Source organism: Elaeis guineensis, chromosome 6, assembly GCF_000442705.2.
Source record: "Elaeis guineensis isolate ETL-2024a chromosome 6, EG11, whole genome shotgun sequence".
NCBI lineage: Eukaryota > Viridiplantae > Streptophyta > Magnoliopsida > Arecales > Arecaceae > Elaeis > Elaeis guineensis.
Genome location: NC_025998.2, coordinates 17,769,414 through 17,788,332, shown reverse-complemented (window position 1 = coordinate 17,788,332; position 18,919 = coordinate 17,769,414). Strand labels below are relative to the sequence as shown.

At 42.8% G+C, this 18,919-nt stretch overlaps 1 protein-coding gene across 3 annotated transcripts; it reads right to left on the bottom strand.

The window, feature by feature from the left end:
• Positions 1–377: 377 nt before the first annotated feature.
• Positions 378–17,946, bottom strand: LOC105047047 (uncharacterized). Of its 3 annotated transcripts, none has more exons than XM_010925832.4 (9): positions 17,497–17,943; positions 11,892–11,938; positions 11,706–11,808; positions 9,052–9,138; positions 3,772–3,855; positions 2,618–2,671; positions 993–1,073; positions 735–780; positions 378–617 (listed from the first exon to the last, which is right to left on the bottom strand). In XM_010925832.4, the coding sequence occupies exons 1-9, from the start codon at positions 17,815–17,817 to the stop codon at positions 544–546; spliced, it is 897 nt and encodes a 298-aa protein (XP_010924134.1). In that variant the 5' UTR covers positions 17,818–17,943; the 3' UTR covers positions 378–543. The 3 variants fall into 3 exon arrangements, 2 of the variants coding, with proteins under 2 accessions (XP_010924134.1, XP_073115386.1); XR_012142066.1 differs by having other exon boundaries at positions 399–617; positions 870–1,073; positions 17,497–17,946; XM_073259285.1 differs by lacking the exon at positions 378–617 and having other exon boundaries at positions 734–780; positions 870–1,073; positions 17,497–17,946.
• Positions 17,947–18,919: the final 973 nt, after the last annotated feature.

Below are 18,919 nucleotides of genomic sequence, written 5' to 3'. Positions count from 1 at the left end.
GAAGTTTTGTCATTTGAAAACATCTTTTTCCACCATCCCTCTCCGTCCTCTGTCCTCTCAACCAAACGCTAATCATGTTATTACATGTAATAAAAGCTAACATTTCCTGAAGTAATGTACAACCAGATAGAAATGAGGATCATCCCTACCAAAGATCACCTATAATTAAAGGTTGGATGGGGAGCCAAGACCTTGCTACATAACTGCCTAGTTTCAGAAGGCTTAATGTCTTTATCGAAGCAATAAGCAGTTTGGCATCAAATATGCATAAATTTAGATTCCTTGCCGTTGGTGTTTGATGATCATGTACATAATAGATCTCTGCTTTAAAAGGATTCTATGACAAACAAGAAAAAAGAAAAATAAAATAAAATAAGTGGAAAGGAAATCAATGTGCAGACTCTGCTAAAGCCTCGCTGAAATTTGGCACCATAAAGTAGTAAACTGACAATTAACAGAGAGTCCACAGAATAAGCAAAAACTGAAGAATAAAATGAAAACAAAAATAGTGGCATGGTTCTGTACAAGCTGTTATAGAGAACTCTACATCTGTGAGCTTGGTTGTGAAGTTGTCTCAGAAATAAGACGGACTTCATAAAGATCATTCTCTCCTTTTCCTGCATCCAAACAATATAACATCAATCAGGGAACAAATTAGGAAAATTTGCGAGTCTGCCTTAGATTTAAGTAATGTATGGAGAAGATTTGCAAAGAGCAAAACATGAGAAATTCACCAATTTCTGAAGTGATTCCTGGACCAAAAAATGATTGGAATTTTGCCTGAAATACACCATCAAAATGTATATCAGTTGGTACACAGTTACATTACATTAGTAAATTGCTTAAAGTTAGTTGAACTTGAAATCTACTTGAAATAGAATGACCAATCTTTCAGGTCAGTGGTTTGTGCAGTAACATTAGGAGTTTTCTTGTTTCTCAAAGCTTTGGTAGAACTGAAGTTTCAGTGAGTGATCAAAGAAAACACTTTCCACCTGTCTCTGTTCAAAATCAGACAACTGCAAAGCTTTGGCTTCAAATACAAGGACTAGACAGTATTTTCCGTCATCAGTTACCTGAAAAAAAAGAAAACATTGGTAAGCCACTGCAGGAGTATGACTGCCAATTTAAAACATTATAAGCAACAGAAGATAGCTACCCTAACTACGTTCTTATCACAGATATTCTTGCAAAGTTGCGATAAAATTAAAAAACAGATTTTATAAATATCAGAATATGATCAACCAGAGAAATTGGAACCAAGAAAATACATAAGTATCAGTTTGAACCATTGCTCCAAGTAGTGGTGCCCGTGAGCATGCCTGTCCGCAGCCAGCACAGCATGTGACATGTTGTGCTTTTACTAAAATTTTAAAAAATGAAAAAAAAAAATTAATAGGTGATTTAATACCAAGGTTTCAAGTGCTCCATCATGCCACAATTAAAATAATTAAAAGTTATTTAATAACTTTTCAATAATTAAAAATATCTAATAATAGAATTAATAGGTTTTTTCTCTGCTGAACACTGCATGACTGCCATGATTGGCCCAAAAAGGTACATGCCGGCCAAAACAGATTGGTAGAGACCAGAACCTGAAGCCTGGTTTAAGATCCTCAAACTTGAAAGTTTGGTTTGAGCACAACAGCGTCCCTAAAATTGTGACAGTCTCTAAGAATCAAGAACAGGAGATTAAAATCTAAAAAAAATATAGGAATATGATGGTATATTAGAAAGTAATGTTTGATTTCCTGGCAAAATCATCACCTTTGAAGCAGCCTTAATACTGCATCTGATCTACTTATTAAAGTTGATGGACTAAATATGCTTAAAACTGATGCAGTTGTTCTGTTGAAATTTCATTAGATGCCAGGTTATTAAATTTTATAGGTTAAAAACCTTGCTTAAAATCTAGCACTAACCAATGCTGTTAGTTTTGGATGCACCCTCAAATTTTAAAAGATTCTTGAGTTATCCATGATTATATCTTTGGTCAATTCCCATGTAAACAGATTAGCTATTAGAACTACACAAATTCATGAATTTTATGAATTATTAACTAATTTTAAATGACTTCTTCATGTGAGATACTTGAGTTAAAGATTAGTGATCTTATATGATGCCATTATTCTTTGAATAATTGCAATAATTTGTCCACTTTGCTTCTCTTGCAAGTCTCTGCATGAATTAAAAAACTAACATGCTTTTAATCTTCAACATTGAATTGTCTCAAATCATTTCAATTTTGAATTTTCTTCAGTTTTTCTCCTAAAGTTTCAACGAGAACTACAAGGCTTTCAGCAAAATAATTTAAATAGTTACCAGCACTATTGCCATGCTCCCTCCCCATTGTCATAATGAAATTAGTTGGAAAACTTCTGACATGCCCTCATCGTATACCCAACAAGCTTTATGTGTATACATATGTACATACGTACATATATAAGGTTTCTCATGAAATAAACATTGATGATTATAATTGTGAAATATTATGATCAGATGTGTACAAGTAAATTTCCTAGAATAAGCAGTCCATTTTTTAAGATGATTAAATTTTAAAAGAAACCATAACTCAAAATTCTATAATTATTTTTGTTCTAAAGAGATAGAAAGAACATACTTCTTCACGAATCATTTGTAAGGTAGGTGCATTACGCCGCGGGATCCCACCACCCTAATAGTCAAATGGAGACATTGTATTACCAAGATATGCAAATAAAACACAGCCAGCAATATCAATATATCACTGCATGCGGTTAAAGGAAATCTTCTTGCTTTTTTTTTTCTTGATAGTAAGGGAGGCTAGGAAAGAGCCACCCAAAGCAAAAAGAGATCAATCATATATAAATTTCTAGTTCTTATCAGTTAGTTGTGACTTGTGTGCTAGAAAAATTCATTTTTGTCAATCCTCCATTTAGCTAGTACAATTTTGCATAGCAATTAAACCAAGATAACCATAATGTATTTACCATATATGATGTTGCTATTAGTTGCCAAGAATAAATGACTAAGCATCTCATTTGAGGCAAAAAAACAAATCAAGATCTTGATGTAAGATAGCCTCTTCCACTTCATCTAGAAAGAAAGGTGAGTCAATCTGAACTGTCCAATGAAGAAATAAGAGGAAAGCAAGATGCAAATGGCCCACAGAGCATATGCATTGCTATAAATAATTGCATTTGGATCCTATAATTAATGTCAGCTTCATGCCTGGTAAGGAAGACAAAGTGTATATTATAAAAAGCAAATCAACAGGACTCAAAACAATAACATGATTTATGAAATTTAACAACATCATTATTCTCGAAAGCAATACATAGTGAACTCGGTAGAAGTTTACACTTTTTACAGCCCCTTTTTGCAGTATGAATAGAGTAAAACAATAGCATGACTTTTTGACCTTTGGGAAAAGCATGCTCCTCCTATCTTTCAAACACAAAAGAAGGTAAAACATATGACAGCTTTAATAACTGGACCAGATTAAATGAAAAATTGAATGAGGTAATTATTATGTTTTGGTATATAACATATCATGGCAATATAGAATTAAAACAAATTCCTTTTTCTATAGTTCATAATCAAGTAAAATATGCTTTGTTTGTTATATTTATGATGATAATAGTCAATTCAGCCACCATTTTATTTTTTTATACTAATCATGCATCAGCACCATGTCAATTCCAATGGGCAGGAAAATTATACATAGTGTCTTTGCAATTGAAAGTTTACAATCCAAATTAAATAAAAAGCATCAAAATCAGTTGTGGAAGCTACCTGGCCATATTGGAAGATTCGTTTTAGGGCCTCATCCAAATGTTGCTCATCACCATAGCGATATCGTGTAACATCATTCCTTACCTAGAAAGTTCTTGGGTCAACTTGAATAAAGATTTCAATAACAAGAATATAATTCAGGGAAGAAAAAGTTATGTCATGTATAATTTTCCAGGCTATATTTTATTAAAAAAAAAAAATCCAAGAACAAACTATACAAGTTGACTATTCTTTTTGTGGGCCAAGTGTAACTCAAAACTGTTGTTGACATATTCTAACACTATTCTCTTACTCATGCTTTTTATTCTTTTTTTTTGTGGGCCAAGTACTATTCTTTTTTTTTTTTTATTCAAATAGTATGTGAGAAAGTAATCAGCGATAGTGTTAGATCTCTTGTTCATTGTGATGGCAAAGGTAATGATTGGGGCATAGGATTAATAAAATAGATTCGACAATGGTAGATTTTGTGATGGCCGCCTTAAAGCGGTGCCATCACATAGAAAGGGGTAAGTACGCAAGGCCACACAACTTCCTTTCCTTTGCGAAAAGTACAAGAGGAACCAGCACCTCCTCTCTTGTGTGATGAAGAAAAAAGAAAGAAAGAAAGAAACCGCAATGTTTTGGGGGCACGCTCTGTGGGGAAAACAGAGCATCACCCTGTTTCTCCCACCAGCACCAAACCAGCCACCTCCCACTCTCTTTTCTTCTTCTTCCCTTGTTCTTCTTATTCTTATTTTTCTTCTTTCTCTTTTTGTCCCTTCATGCCTATCACCGTCATCTCTTGCCTTCTCCCTCCTCAACTCCTTTGAATTTAATTCCTTAGTTCTTACTTCTGACCTTGAATAGGTTAAGGTAATAGATGGCATAGTTTTTGAAATCTTAGAAGATGGGATAGGAATATTATGAAAGAATTTAAGTTAATCTTGGGGCAAACAGATTCTGCCCTATGGTAATCTGGGATTTTAACTACCTAATGGCTAGGTATTTCGATCTGAAAATTTAATTGGAGGTTGTCAACTTTTTGCTCAATCAATCTGCAAAATTTTGGAATTTTTAGATGTTATTAGTTAAGGTAAACAAAACATGGAATGGGACTGATGTGCAGGAAAGGGCAATTAGCTAGAAACTGAGATTTTAGATTTTTTAAGGAATTTTATAGGTTATCATAAAGCAATAGTATGACATTGATTTCAAATACATACGTGTTTTGGGATTGTTAGGTTCGGCAGAGCCAAGTAAAGTAGAGGATAACCTATTTGTGGGTGTTGCAAGGTAAATAACATTTACATTTTTATATTAATCAATCAGACTTAAATGGAAATTATCTCATCTTTTTGAATGATATAAATTGTTGTGATTAATGCAGCTTTAATTATGCATGAATTCGTATAAATATGAATAATTGATCTTGGACTTGAATTCTGTGGATCGAATTGGGTAATGATACCTGCTATAATTAGATGAGGCATGTAAGATTTTAGAATATTGCCTGACTGATTGTATGTTTCAAAATGGTATCACAAAAGATAAAAGGAAAAGAAATGTTTAAATTATATATATATATATATATATATATATATATATATATATACACCACTTGACTTTTAGTCCTACTATGTATGAGTCCGGACTTGATTATGTAAAGATGGGAGGTGCTCATGGTGATACCTAGCCACCGGGATATAATGTGGCAACCCTGCCACGGGGGTGATTGTGGTGATCCCTACCATGGGGGATATCGTGGTAACAATAATATTCAAGACTAAACATGACCTCCGCAAATGGCTGGCAAGGCCATTCCTACTATCAAATTCACCAAACAATTCTACAATGTTACAACTTATGAGACAACTATTTGAGACTTTCACAATATTGCTTTTTCACTTCAACAATGCTTGGATTTTCAGTAAAAATGACAAAGAAACACCAAACACTTGAAGAACAATGTTCAAGGTCCTACATTACAATGGATGGTGTTATCAATCTTGGGAAATGCTGTTTCATAACTAACAATGGACAATAAACACTAGATAATATATCCTTAGTTGGCTTCCCAGGATTCCAATTCAAAGTGGTGATCAAAATCTGCTTGAGCAGCTTATGCAAAAAAGAACCTTAGTTTTTCTTCCTACATCAGCTCAAAGACAAAAGAAAACTATTGAAAAGGAAAGAATTTAACTAATATCATATTTCTTAATTAAACTAAATGGCTAATAGTATGTTTTTAGATCAGAAAATAGACAATTATAATTTGATTCCTTAGTGGAACTAAATGTTTTACCACTGAATAATTACTCACATAAGTGGTTTGCGGTCATTCGCCGAACCATCCCGAATTGGATGATTCAGGCCGTGCCAAACCGTACCGGTGGGATACCAATCCGGTTCCGGTGTGCAAAATAGCATAGCGGCCATCTCGGAGGGAGGGAGAATAAAAGAGGAAGAGAGAGAGGGGGAAGGGAGAGAAGGAGAGGGAAAGGAAAAGAGAGCCTCCTGCGGCCGACTTCACCATTTACCGACTTCAACCAAAATTATAAAAAAAAAATACGATGAAGTCGACAATTGCGTTGCCGACTTCGCCCGATAAATAACAAAAAAAATTATAAAATAGAGACGAACCCCTGTTTCAAACTAGAGGAAAGCAGAGGCCCTTCTTCAGCCTCAGCTCCTTCGGCGTTGGCTCTCCGGCCATCAAAGAACTCGTGGCAGAGTCGCCATCCATCTAGAGGCCTCCAGTAATCCAATAAGGTCTCTTCTCTCTCTTTTTTGCTCCCTCCACTCATATCAAGCTTGGCAAAAGCTCGAATGGCCTCTGACAGTCGTCGGAGGCCCTCTCTTCCTCTCCCTCTCCTTCTCTCACCCTCTCTCTCTCTCTTCCTCTCTTTCTTTTCCCTCTCCCCTTCTCTACCCTATTGGTTCAGCCCGGCACAGATTGGTACCAACCCGTACTAAATCGTACCAACGGCCGGCTAACATCAGATCTAGTTCCGATTCCCGTACAGCAGTCCTTGTTTTGCACATGTAGAGAAGCATGAAATATAACAAGTAAAGAAGGATAATCAATATCCGAGAGCCCAATTAATGACAGCAAATATAAGGCTAACGACGGAAGGTAGAGCAAGTGCAAGAAAACTTGTTATCATTAAACTATGTTACCTGATTTTTCATTTTCAAGCTATCTGAAAGTGTCGATACTTTTAAACACTTGAACATGGCATGTTGGATACTTCACTTTGAAGTGTCCTATTGATGTTAGCAAGAAGTGTCCAATACTTCATACTTTTCTTGGAATGTCATAGAAGCAACTCTTAGTTTTAAGTATTGGACACCCTTAAGTAAAGTGTCATGAAGGTTTTGTGGGCACTTTAAGCAAATTATCCTCATGTTTTTAATTATAAAATCAATTTTCTGAAACTTTAAGCCAAATGTGTTTATATTTTAAATATCAATCATGATTAATTATGAACTTAACTATCTCATATATCTTACATAACCTTAAATAAGTCTGCCATATAAATTAAACAACTTGCAAACTCATAGCTATTTAAATTAAAACCAAAATGCATGTGTTTATGCATGTAATGTATAAAATATACTATATATTTTATATATATTCTGTCTACCCATGCCTAGATTTTTGGAGGCTGCAATGACCAACACTCAAGAATACATGGAACCACACCAGGTTTCTAGGTAAAACTTCTATTCAAAGAAATACTAACAAATCCAAAAAAAGTTGGTAGAAAACTAAATAGTACAAAACAAAAAAACTGATGATTAATTTCAACTTCTCATTTTGTCTACATATCTCTATCTCCATATTAAAAGGGAAAGGCCTTTATAGCTGGCCTCTTTTTGTTCCAGCATATATAACATACATCTGTTCCATACACCAAAAGGGGCCTTGGGTGTGAAATGGAACAGTCCCCCATTTGCCACATCAGACAAATAACAAGCAGCATAGCATGGCATTACTCTTCCATTTTTCCTGACTGTAGCTACCATGCACATTTTGTTATTATTTTTTAGAGTCCCAATGAGAGAAGGTAAGGTTTTGGCTTTTTCCCCATATCTAAAAAACACCCACCTTAGTTAAATTTTAGCCCAAGAAATAGGAGGTGCACGATTCATGGGAATATATTTATCAAGGTGCATAATAAAAATCTCTAAACGGACAGGATTAAAGCCATCTGCACATCTCCTATGCGCAATAGATGTGTTGAAATTCCATCCAGTATATGATTCTCTCACTTGTGTTGCACATGCCGTACACGTGTCAAACTTCCATCTAGTATATGCTTGTCTCACTTATGTTGCATGTGCCATATGCTACATGTTTCTCTCACTTGCACTGCATGTGCCAAATATGCAGTAGAAATAATCATTGCAGAAACCTTTTTATGACATGTCCAGTTCACATTAGATGTCAGATTTTGACTCTGATGTCTGCATTCGCCAAAATAATGAGAAACAAAGGGAGCTAGCAAGGTCTGCCAATTGTCCTGAACCGGGATGGTTCCACTACCCGATTCAGTCACAGGTCAAAGCCGGTCCGAACCATATGGTTCTGCTTGATTCTGGAATTGAACATGGATCATATGATATATAACCCTCTCCCCTCATTCTCGAACTCCTGATCCTCATTGCATGACTCCTCTCTTATGATTCCCTTGCTAGGGTTAGGGTTCCATTGCTGCCATGACAACAATGATGACGACGACAATGACAAGCACCTCTCCTTCTTATCTTTTACCATGCCATTGCCATGGCCACCAACAATGACAATGATTCATAGACTCGCAAATCAGAGGTCGAATGTATGCTTGTCTCCCTCAGTTCCTCCCCCCCCTCTCTCCCTCTCCTCCTCCCACTTCCCCCTCTCCCTCCACCACCCCCTGGTCCCGATACACCTCGAGTTGATACAATATGTACCAATGTCATACCAAACCAATAGCTGGCCAGTATAACCCTCAATACTGGTTCAGCAAATCTTAGGAACATCATATAGATGGTGAATTGTTTTCACACTAGAAGCCTTCATATAACTTTTCAACTCTGGGAAGTGAAATATGCTTCTTAATGTTTCAGCTCTAATACAGCTATGCTATATTCAGTTCCTATTTAGGAAAAGTAACATATATAATTGCTTCCCAAAAACAATTATGCCATATTGAACAGTTTAACTAGAAACCTATTAAAAAGAATATTTACAATGACAATCAGTTCCAAAAAAAAAAAGAAAAAGGAAAAAAGAGGGGGGTGCTTAGCTTTAGAACTCACCTGTTTAAGAATAGGAGTTGCACATGTTTCCCTTAAAACTTCTGCATCAGAGTAGGTTATGCATGGCACTGGTTTTAGTTCTGCATACTGCACATAGCATATGTGAAGGGAAATTAAAATAACAAGACAAATTCCACTTTTACAAACAGCAACTGTCAACAATCTTGAGAAAATTATGGACAATAATATTAATTTATTTTATATTTTTGCAATTTTCCACTAAGGTTCTTGATACAATGATTGTCCTGTTCATTTTCAAACTAGTTGATATTTAATATCAAGCTCAAACTAAAACGGCATGAATGATGGGGAAAACCCTTCAGCAAAAACAATTGTTGCAAAATACGTACAAGGACAATCTAATGAAGATTTCTGCATAGAATCATTTTGAGCTAAGAAAAAATTGCAGCAAGACACATTCAACGCCATATTGCTCACTTAAAGCAGCCAAAACAAAGCACGCAAAAATATATATATATATATAGCACTAGCTATCTATATGACATCTTCATTAAATGTCACCATACATATCCAGAACTATATTTTGTCTTGCATCATTTGGGCATGATAAAGTGAGACAAAATATTGGTGCACACAGACAAACATAAAGAGATGTCTATGGTCATAAAGGGAGACACTCAGAGAGGAATGCTGCTTTGACCCGCTCTATTATGATCAGTCCTCCTCAAGTACTCTTATATCTGCCCTTTAGTCAGTCTTTCAGTTTCTTCTTCACAAAGATGTTCCTGTCCCCGATATATCATTAAATAAAAAACCCATATTTAATGCTACTCTGTGGTGTCATTACAATGCAGTCTTCCATCTACACGAGGAAGCAGTTTGCCATCAAACATTAATGAAGCTTAGCTCGAGCCTCCAGCACCATTAAAACTAATTTTTCCATTTAAGTTCACAACCATGTCTTACAGTTATCTAACAGCATCAGCTGGGCATTACAACCAGCAAGCTTATTGTCCATAATTTTTTACAAACACTTTTACCATCAAAATATCATGACTTTGGATGCTTGTCTATCCAAAGTATCAGGTTACTCATTCATGACTGACAATCATCATACTCATCTAATCACCCATTACCAAGTGGTAGAGCCAAGTAGAAGATGAACCAGATAATGCAATGAGGACAAGGATCTAAAGGATATCCAAGGCTCCAGGTGAATTGTATGTATAACATCAGCACTGGAAATCAGTCCCTCATCTGAAACTTATTTATGGAGATTTCTCAAAGAACATGACATCAGTACATACTCCAAGTGGTGATAACAATAATGACAAGACATCATTTAGTAACACAAGGATCCAGTTTAACAAGGCTATGAGCCAAAAAAAAAAAAAAAGCGAATGTCATAAGTGAGAACATAAATTACTTAAAGATGAATTTAACATCTAAAGCAGGTTATGGCATTCACTGCAAGAGTATTAACTGGAAACATTTATGGTTTTTCATTCTTAGTAATAATCACGATCAAATGCATGTTTTCCTGAAAGAGCTAAAATCTTATGACTTGAATTCATCAATAAAGTACATAATCATAAAAGCTTCCTGAACAACCTTAGTATAGTCAAGGAGACAAATAAGGCTGCATATTCTCCATAGGGTAAAACTCCATGTTATCATACAAGAATACAGTAATTTCAAATCCCAGATTTACTGATCCTTAAGCATATCCACATCTAGATTTCTTTGAAAATAATAAAGTAGTTCACCCTCTTTGAAAATAATCATAACCCAGAAATCTAGAATGGGTAACAAGCATATTTATAACATCAGATTAACCACACCTCTGCCAACTACAAATTGAAATTAGATAGCTTCAAGCCTTCAATGAAAATTCTAACTAGGGTTGTCAAACTTTATGCTGTAGCTGTTAAAAATAGTTATATTAGGAGCTCATTTTGTTGCACACATATTACAGAACTTTAGTATCATGTCCATATATCTATTTATTAACTGTTAAACTTGCACATGGATGGTATGGATAAAGTTCATAAATGAATCCAGATTGCAACCTTTGGTGTCTCATCATGATCATGATGTCTGTCTTTTTTTTGTAGTTGTTGGCATTATACCCTCACAAGATAGCATTTGCTTTACATTAACATTCACAGTATCAAATCCCAAGATCATCCTCCCATGACCATTTTAAAAGCCTCAAAATGCAGTGTGAGAACTGGCCAACATGGAAGTCCCTGTTATTTGTATTTGAACCACTAAAAGGTCCCTTCATTTTTGTAATTTCATTGGCAAGATTCAATGAAACACCACTGGAAACAAGAAACTTTTGAGCCAGCTACATGAAAATCAATAGGAATTATACTGCACCAGAAAAATAATTTCTTTCCACCTCAACAATTTCATTTCCCTAGACAGTGATCAAAAAACCAGCAATCCTATAATCAGACATGATTGTGATTTGTTTAAAACCAAATACTAGATTTTTGAAAATATTTTCCTTGTTATTCATTGAACATTGTAAAAAGGCACATAGCTTTCAATTCATTTCATCCTCACATGGTCTTTAATAGTATACCTTTTACCATATATGTACATAATAGAAAAAGGTTTCTCAGATCAATAAGCTGTGAAAGTTCTTGTGGTCATAAAATACCAAGCTCATGCAAGTAAGGAATTACCTTCAAAGCCATGCCAATAATTCCAAGAGGAAATCCGTATGTTAGCATTAAAGCAGACCACTCGGATCCAGGGAGAAAGCTGAAATATGCTCCAAAACCATATCTGAAAAATAAGATATGATTGAGTTATGAAAATCAGAATGACGTGCAGATCATCTAAGTTTTTCATCATGCAAATCTAGTTACGAGAGAAGTGTGCCTCCAACTGCTACACCAATGACACCAAATGAGACCTGCAACACAAGCATAAAGTTTCCTGTAAGAACAGACTGGGTAAACCCACCAAAGATACACAGGAATTTGAAAAAATTTAATGTGATGTAAAAGGAACTATGAGTTTCAACCAAGATAAAGCATTCAGGGTGATAACAATCGACATTGCATCTTCTTCTACATCTTTACCTAGAAGCAGCTTAACTCCTAAAATTGCCAAATACTAATTATGTTCGGTTTAGAAGAGAACAGAAATTAAAACAAAATAATGAATGATTTTCGACAAAAAAAATGTGGCACGTAAATGTAAGAAAATGATCTTCACCATACATAACTCGATAAGAACTAGGATTAGGGTGGATTCCTTCGGTATTAGTCTTGCTAATAGGATTTGAGTCTAGTTTTAGAAGAATTCCACTTTCCCTTTGTTGCGGCCAATCACCTCGTCGTCCGATCGCCGGGGAGCGTGCACCTGCAAAAGGAAGTCCGCACTGACCGGAGGCGGCTCCGGCGGGGATCCTCCGACGGTCAAGTCAGAGAGGTGACTGGACAACAGTGAAATGCAGACAAAGAGCTCTGAGAAAGAGAGAGAGAGAGAGAGAGAGGGGGAATCCCCACCGACCGACTTATGGTCGAAGGGGCTGACTGGCCGACCGACCGACTAGCCGACCCCGACGGCCGACCCTGACTGGCCGACCGACCGACTGGCCGACCCCGACTGGCCGACCCCGACGGACGACCCCGACGGACGACTGGCCGACCCCGACGGCCGACCCTGACTGGCCGACCGACCGACTGGCCGACCCCGACGGACGACTCCGACCGACCGACTGGCCGACTCCGGCCAGGAAGTCTGATGGCCGACCCCGACGGCCGACCCCAACTGGCCGACCCCGACGGCCGACCCTGACTGGCCGACCGACCGACTGGCCGACCCCGACGGACGACTGGCCGACTCCGACTGGCCGACCGACCGACTGGCCGACTCCGACCGACCGACTGGCCGACTCCGGCCAGGAAGTCTGATGGCCGACTCTCGCAACATGATGCTCGCCGACCAATGGAGGGGCCCGACACCACTCAGCTGGCTACCGACTTTGGGTCGGTCGGCTCCTCCAACCACCGTACAGCCGCCAGACGTTGTCAGCTCTGACACGGACATGCGGCGCAGTTACCTAGGGACATGGTCCCGCCGAGAGCCGGGTCAACCCTGGTGATTGGACGGCCACACGGCGACATGACGTTTTTACGGCGGCTCTGACAGTCCACAGTGAGTTGACAGTTCCTCACTTGTCCGCGCCATTAATGACGGCGCCATACCTAGCTCCACTATATATACCGGGGAAGGCAACAGTGCAAAGGGGGGATCCGCCCGTCTCTCCCACTTACGCAGGCTCGCTCCTCCCCCTCTCTCTCTCTCTCTCTCTTTCTCAGAGCTCTTTGTCTGCATTTCACTGTTGCCCAGTCACCTCTCTGACTTGACCGTCGGAGGATCCCCGCCGGAGCCGCCTCCGATCAGTGCGGACTTCCTTTTGCAGGTGCACGCTCCCCAGCGATCGGACGACGAGGTGATTGGCCGCAACAGATTGGCGCGCCAGGTAGGGGACAGCATGACAAAGACAAGAGCTCAACGATCGAGAATCACTGGGTCGGCAAGGCGCTCTTCCCGCCGGGAAGAGGCCTCTCCGCCACCACCGACGGCGGAGCCTAGCTCTCCGCGCCCTGCAGTGACCACGGAGGCGCAGATTGCGGCCATCGTACGGCAGATGACCGTACTGACCGACGCAGTCAAAAGCCTCCAGCAGCAACCGGCGGCCCGACCTATGCCTTCCAGGAGCAGCCGCCGACGACCGCGCCGATCTCTGTCGCCTCCATGCGAGCGCCCCCAAAAGCGCTCCCACGGAGAAGAGGAGGGACGACCATGGCGCGACGACCGACGGTCCCAGCGGCCCTCCCCTTCCCCGTTGAAACGGGCAAGGAAGGAGAAACGGCCGCGCACGCCGTCGGCCTCTCTCTCAGAATCTTCCGGAGGCTCCACCCCTGGGGTCTCCCAGCATCGACGAGCGGACGACTACGAGCGCCGGTTCGAGGAAATCGACCGCCGACTCGCTCAGTTGCAGATGGACGGCCAGAAGTCTTCAAACGACGTCGACTTCCAAACCGCCTAACCTCTCTCCCGACTCATCCTCGACGAACCGATCCCCAGTCGGTTCAAGATGACCGCACGCGGAGTCTTACGACGGCTCCACCGACCCAATCGACCATCTGGAAAGCTACAAAGCTCTCATGACGATTCAAGGGGCAACCGACGCTCTCCTTTGCATCGGCTTCCCCGCCACACTCCGCAAGGCTGCCAGGGCCTGGTACTCCGGCCTCCGATCGGGAAGTATCCACTCCTTCGGACAGCTCGAGCACTCGTTCGTGGCCCATTTCAGCACCAGCCGAAAGCCGCCGCGAACGTCGGACAGCCTTTTCTCCCTCAAGCAGGGGGAAAACGAGACGCTCCGACACTTCGTGGCGCGATTCAACGCGGCCACGCTCGAGGTCCGGGACCTCAACGAAGACATGGCAATCTCAGCCATGAAGCGGGGGCTGAGGGCATCCCGATTCACCTACTCCCTGGACAAAACCCTCCCCCGAACATACGCCGAACTGCTGGAGCGCGCATATAAGTATATGCGCGCGGATGAAGGGGCATCCGACCGACGTTTGGCCGAACCCAGAGGCCCGAAGGAGAAGCGGAGGAAAGGTCGGGAACCCGCCGAACCAAGCAGGCTCCCGACAGATAGTCGGGTCTCGCCACCCCGACGAATCCAAAAGTCACCCTGACGATGGAGTCCGAGACTGACGCATCGCAGGTATGACTCCTACACCCCTCTCCCCGCTCCTCGTGCGCAGATCCTGATAGAGATCGAAGGAGCGGAGAATCTACGACGGCCTCGACCTCTGAAGGCAAAAGGCTCCGACCAACATGGCCGATCGTCGATCGCCGAATCAACGGCTCGATCATCGATCGCCGAAATCGACGGCCTCGGCCTCTGAAGGCAAAAGGCTCCGACCAACATGGCCGATCGTCGATCGCCGAATCAACGGCTCGATCACCGATCGCCGAACCGACGGCCTCGGCCTCTGAAGGCAAAAGGCTCCGACCAACATGGCCGATCGTCGATCGCCGAATCAACGGCTCGATCATCGATCGCCGAAATCGACGGCCTCGGCCTCTGAAGGCAAAAGGCTCCGACCAACATGGCCGATCGTCGATCGCCGAATCAACGGCTCGATCATCGATCGTCGAAATCGACGGTCTCGGCCTCTGAAGGCAAAAGGCTCCGACCAACATGGCCGATCGTCGATCGCCGAATCAACGGCTCGATCACCGATCGCCGAACCGATGGCCTCGGCCTCTGAAGGCAAAAGGCTCCGACCAACATGGTCGATCGTCGATCGCCGAATCAACGGCTCGATCATCGATCGCCGAAATCGACGGTCTCGGCCTCTGAAGGCAAAAGGCTCCGACCAACATGGCCGATCGTCGATCGCCGAATCAACGGCTCGATCATCGATCGCCGAAATCGACGGCCTCGGCCTCTGAAGGCAAAAGGCTCCGACCAACATGGCCGATCGTCGATCGCTGAATCAACGGCTCGATCATCGATCGCCGAAACCGACGGCCTCGGCCTCTGAAGGCAAAAGGCTCCGACCAACATGGCCGATCGTCGATCGCCGAATCAACGGCTCGATCATCGATCGCCGAAACCGACGGCCTCAGCCTCTGAAGGCAAAAGGTCCCGACCAACATGACTCGATCATCGATCGTCGAACCGACGGCCTCGGCCTCTGAAGGCAAAGGGCTTCGACTAATGCGGCTGGCTAACTTGCCGACTTAGCTTCGACTAAGAAAGGCAAAACGCCAAGACGACCGCAGTCGTATTCGCGACATACCGATCTGGTCACGACCGATCGAAGGATATTCGGCTTGCCACCGTTTATCATACATCCCGACGCATACGTCCGACCAAGGGCTGGACAATGGATATTCGATTTGCCATCGTTATCCTATCCGAATACGTCGGATGCTACTCGACTATCAGATTCTGCGGAATGATCGTGTCGACGAGCAACGTTCGGAGGTTGGCCGACCTCCGATCCGACGTGCATGCTCGACCTACAGTCGGGACGACCGATATTGGATCGTTCGTTGATGTGATCGCCAGAGTCGGGGCAGGAAAAGACGGAACACCACTCCTTTCGTCCGAAGCCGTCGCCCACGTGTTCACGCGAGCCAACACGACATCGGGCTCAGGAGTGGAGGGGGGCAACTGTTGGGGAATCCCCACCGACCGACTTACGGTCGAAGGGGCTGACTGGCCGACCGACCGACTAGCCGACCCCGACGGCCGACCCTGACTGGCCGACCGACCGACTGGCCGACCCCGACTGGCCGACCCCGACGGACGACCCCGACGGACGACTGGCCGACCCCGACGGCCGACCCTGACTGGCCGACCGACCGACTGGCCGACCCCGACGGACGACTCCGACCGACCGACTGGCCGACTCCGGCCAGGAAGTCTGATGGCCGACCCCGACGGCCGACCCCAACTGGCCGACCCCGACGGCCGACCCTAACTGGCCGACCGACCGACTGGCCGACCCCGACGGACGACTGGCCGACTCCGACTGGCCGACCGACCGACTGGCCGACTCCGACCGACCGACTGGCCGACTCCGGCCAGGAAGTCTGATGGCCGACTCTCGCAACATGATGCTCGCCGACCAATGGAGGGGCCCGACACCACTCAGCTGGCTACCGACTTTGGGTCGGTCGGCTCCTCCAACCACCGTACAGCCGCCAGACGTTGTCAGCTCTGACACGGACATGCGGCGCAGTTACCTAGGGACATGGTCCCGCCGAGAGCCGGGTCAACCCTGGTGATTGGACGGCCACACGGCGACATGACGTTTTTACGGCGGCTCTGACAGTCCACAGTGAGTTGACAGTTCCTCACTTGTCCGCGCCATTAATGACGGCGCCATACCTAGCTCCACTATATATACCGGGGAAGGCAACAGTGCAAAGGGGGGATCCGCCCGTCTCTCCCACTTACGCAGGCTCGCTCCTCCCCCTCTCTCTCTCTCTCTCTTTCTCAGAGCTCTTTGTCTGCATTTCACTGTTGCCCAATCACCTCTCTGACTTGACCGTCGGAGGATCCCCGCCGGAGCCGCCTCCGATCAGTGCGGACTTCCTTTTGCAGGTGCACGCTCCCCGGCGATCGGACGACGAGGTGATTGGCCGCAACACCCTTATTCTTACAGGACAAGCATAGGTAAGTTGTACTACCTTATCAGCAATCCAAGCAAGCTATCAGTTGAAGCATATTTAAAGATTCGAACTTCAAAGATCCAATGCCGTCAAAATGATAGAAAAGCCACTCTTCTTCTAAGGGTACAGGGTATGGAACTAAATCCACAAATTATTATGGATGGATTGCAAAGTTATATTGGATTCTGAAAGATCGAAAGCAGTAAAAGCAAAATATTACAGTATAGTGGTTTAGGGAGAGGAAGGGAAAGAGACCTTGGCTAGGGAGAACTCATTGTCAGGAACGATGGTCTTGCCGGAGGAGGAGGAGGAGACGGTGGTGGCGGAGGAAGCTTGCGTGGATTCCGCAGCGTGGGCCAAAAATAGGAGCCGATGCGGCCGTGGGGAGATTGATGGAGATGGGAACGGCGGCGAGAGGAGGAGACGCTCGGCAGTCCGCTGCCCGTTAAAGGAGACGAGTCGCCTCCGGAGCCCCGACCGGAACCCGTGCCACGAGCAGAGGCTTACTTCGCCGGTGCGGCCGAAGCCCAGCCCAGGAGGCCACGACGCGGCGGCGGCGGCTTCAACGATCGTCATGCTCGCCGTGTCTCTTCTTATCGTCCCTCGCTCTGTCCCTCTTCGCGCTTCCTTCTCTTTTCTTCCTCTGTTTCGGGATTACCACAATATCGCTTCTGGAGAAAAATTAGCGGACGTCGTTGGAAGATCAGAGTAGCGGTGGATGGGTGGAACTGAATAACTGATGCGGAAGTGGGAACCGCTGCCACACCAATTGCCAGTTGCCACAAATGAGATCGCGTTGGACGTTTCCAAGGAGGCCAAGCAGCCACGCCTCGCCAACTCGACCGTTTGTCGCCGCAAATGTTACATTCTTATATTTGAACAGCAAGAAATACAGAAAAATGAACAATGTAAATTTCAAAATTATGATTCATTTTATTTTTTTTAAATTTGTAATATTTAATCTTTTGAACTATTAAAGGTCTGTTTGGATGCGCTCATTTTGTGCTTGATTGCTAGAAAAGAAAAGAAACGAGAAAAGAGTGAGGCAGAAGTTGTAAAATTGAAATTTTTGAAAGGAGGAGAATGTAAGGAGGATCCTAAATTAATATTTTTTTTAGATTAAATCTTTGGGTTCAAATTGTTATTATTCTTAAAAGGATATGATCGTAGTAGCACATAATATGTAGGATATTCAAATAATATTTTTACTCAAATTAAAATTTTAAATCTCGTAGGACAGAGATGTTCCGATTTTTTCATGGAATGGAACCGCTGTCCCATCCCAGCTCGATAGCAGTTTCGATCATGCAATCCAGTAGATATCTTTCATTTTTCTCTCCTAATTTTTTTCTTTCTTTTTTTTCTTCTATCTTCCTTCCTTCTTTTCTTTTTTTTTCTTTATTTATCTCTTTCTTTCTTTCTTTTTTCTTCTTCCTTCTTTCCTGTTTCTTTTTTTTTCCTTTGTTTCATTTTTTTCTTCTTTTTTCCTTTTACTTTTTTCTTTTCTTTATCTTTCTTTTCTTCCTTTTCTCTCTTTTCTTCTCTCTCTATGTAGATGAGTTTCGAAGTTCCGACCCTATTCTGATCTCATTTTCTCATAGAAACAAGATGAGACGGCCGGAATACCCCCTACTCGCTAGAACGTAAAACCTTGACTCAAATGAATAACAATACATAA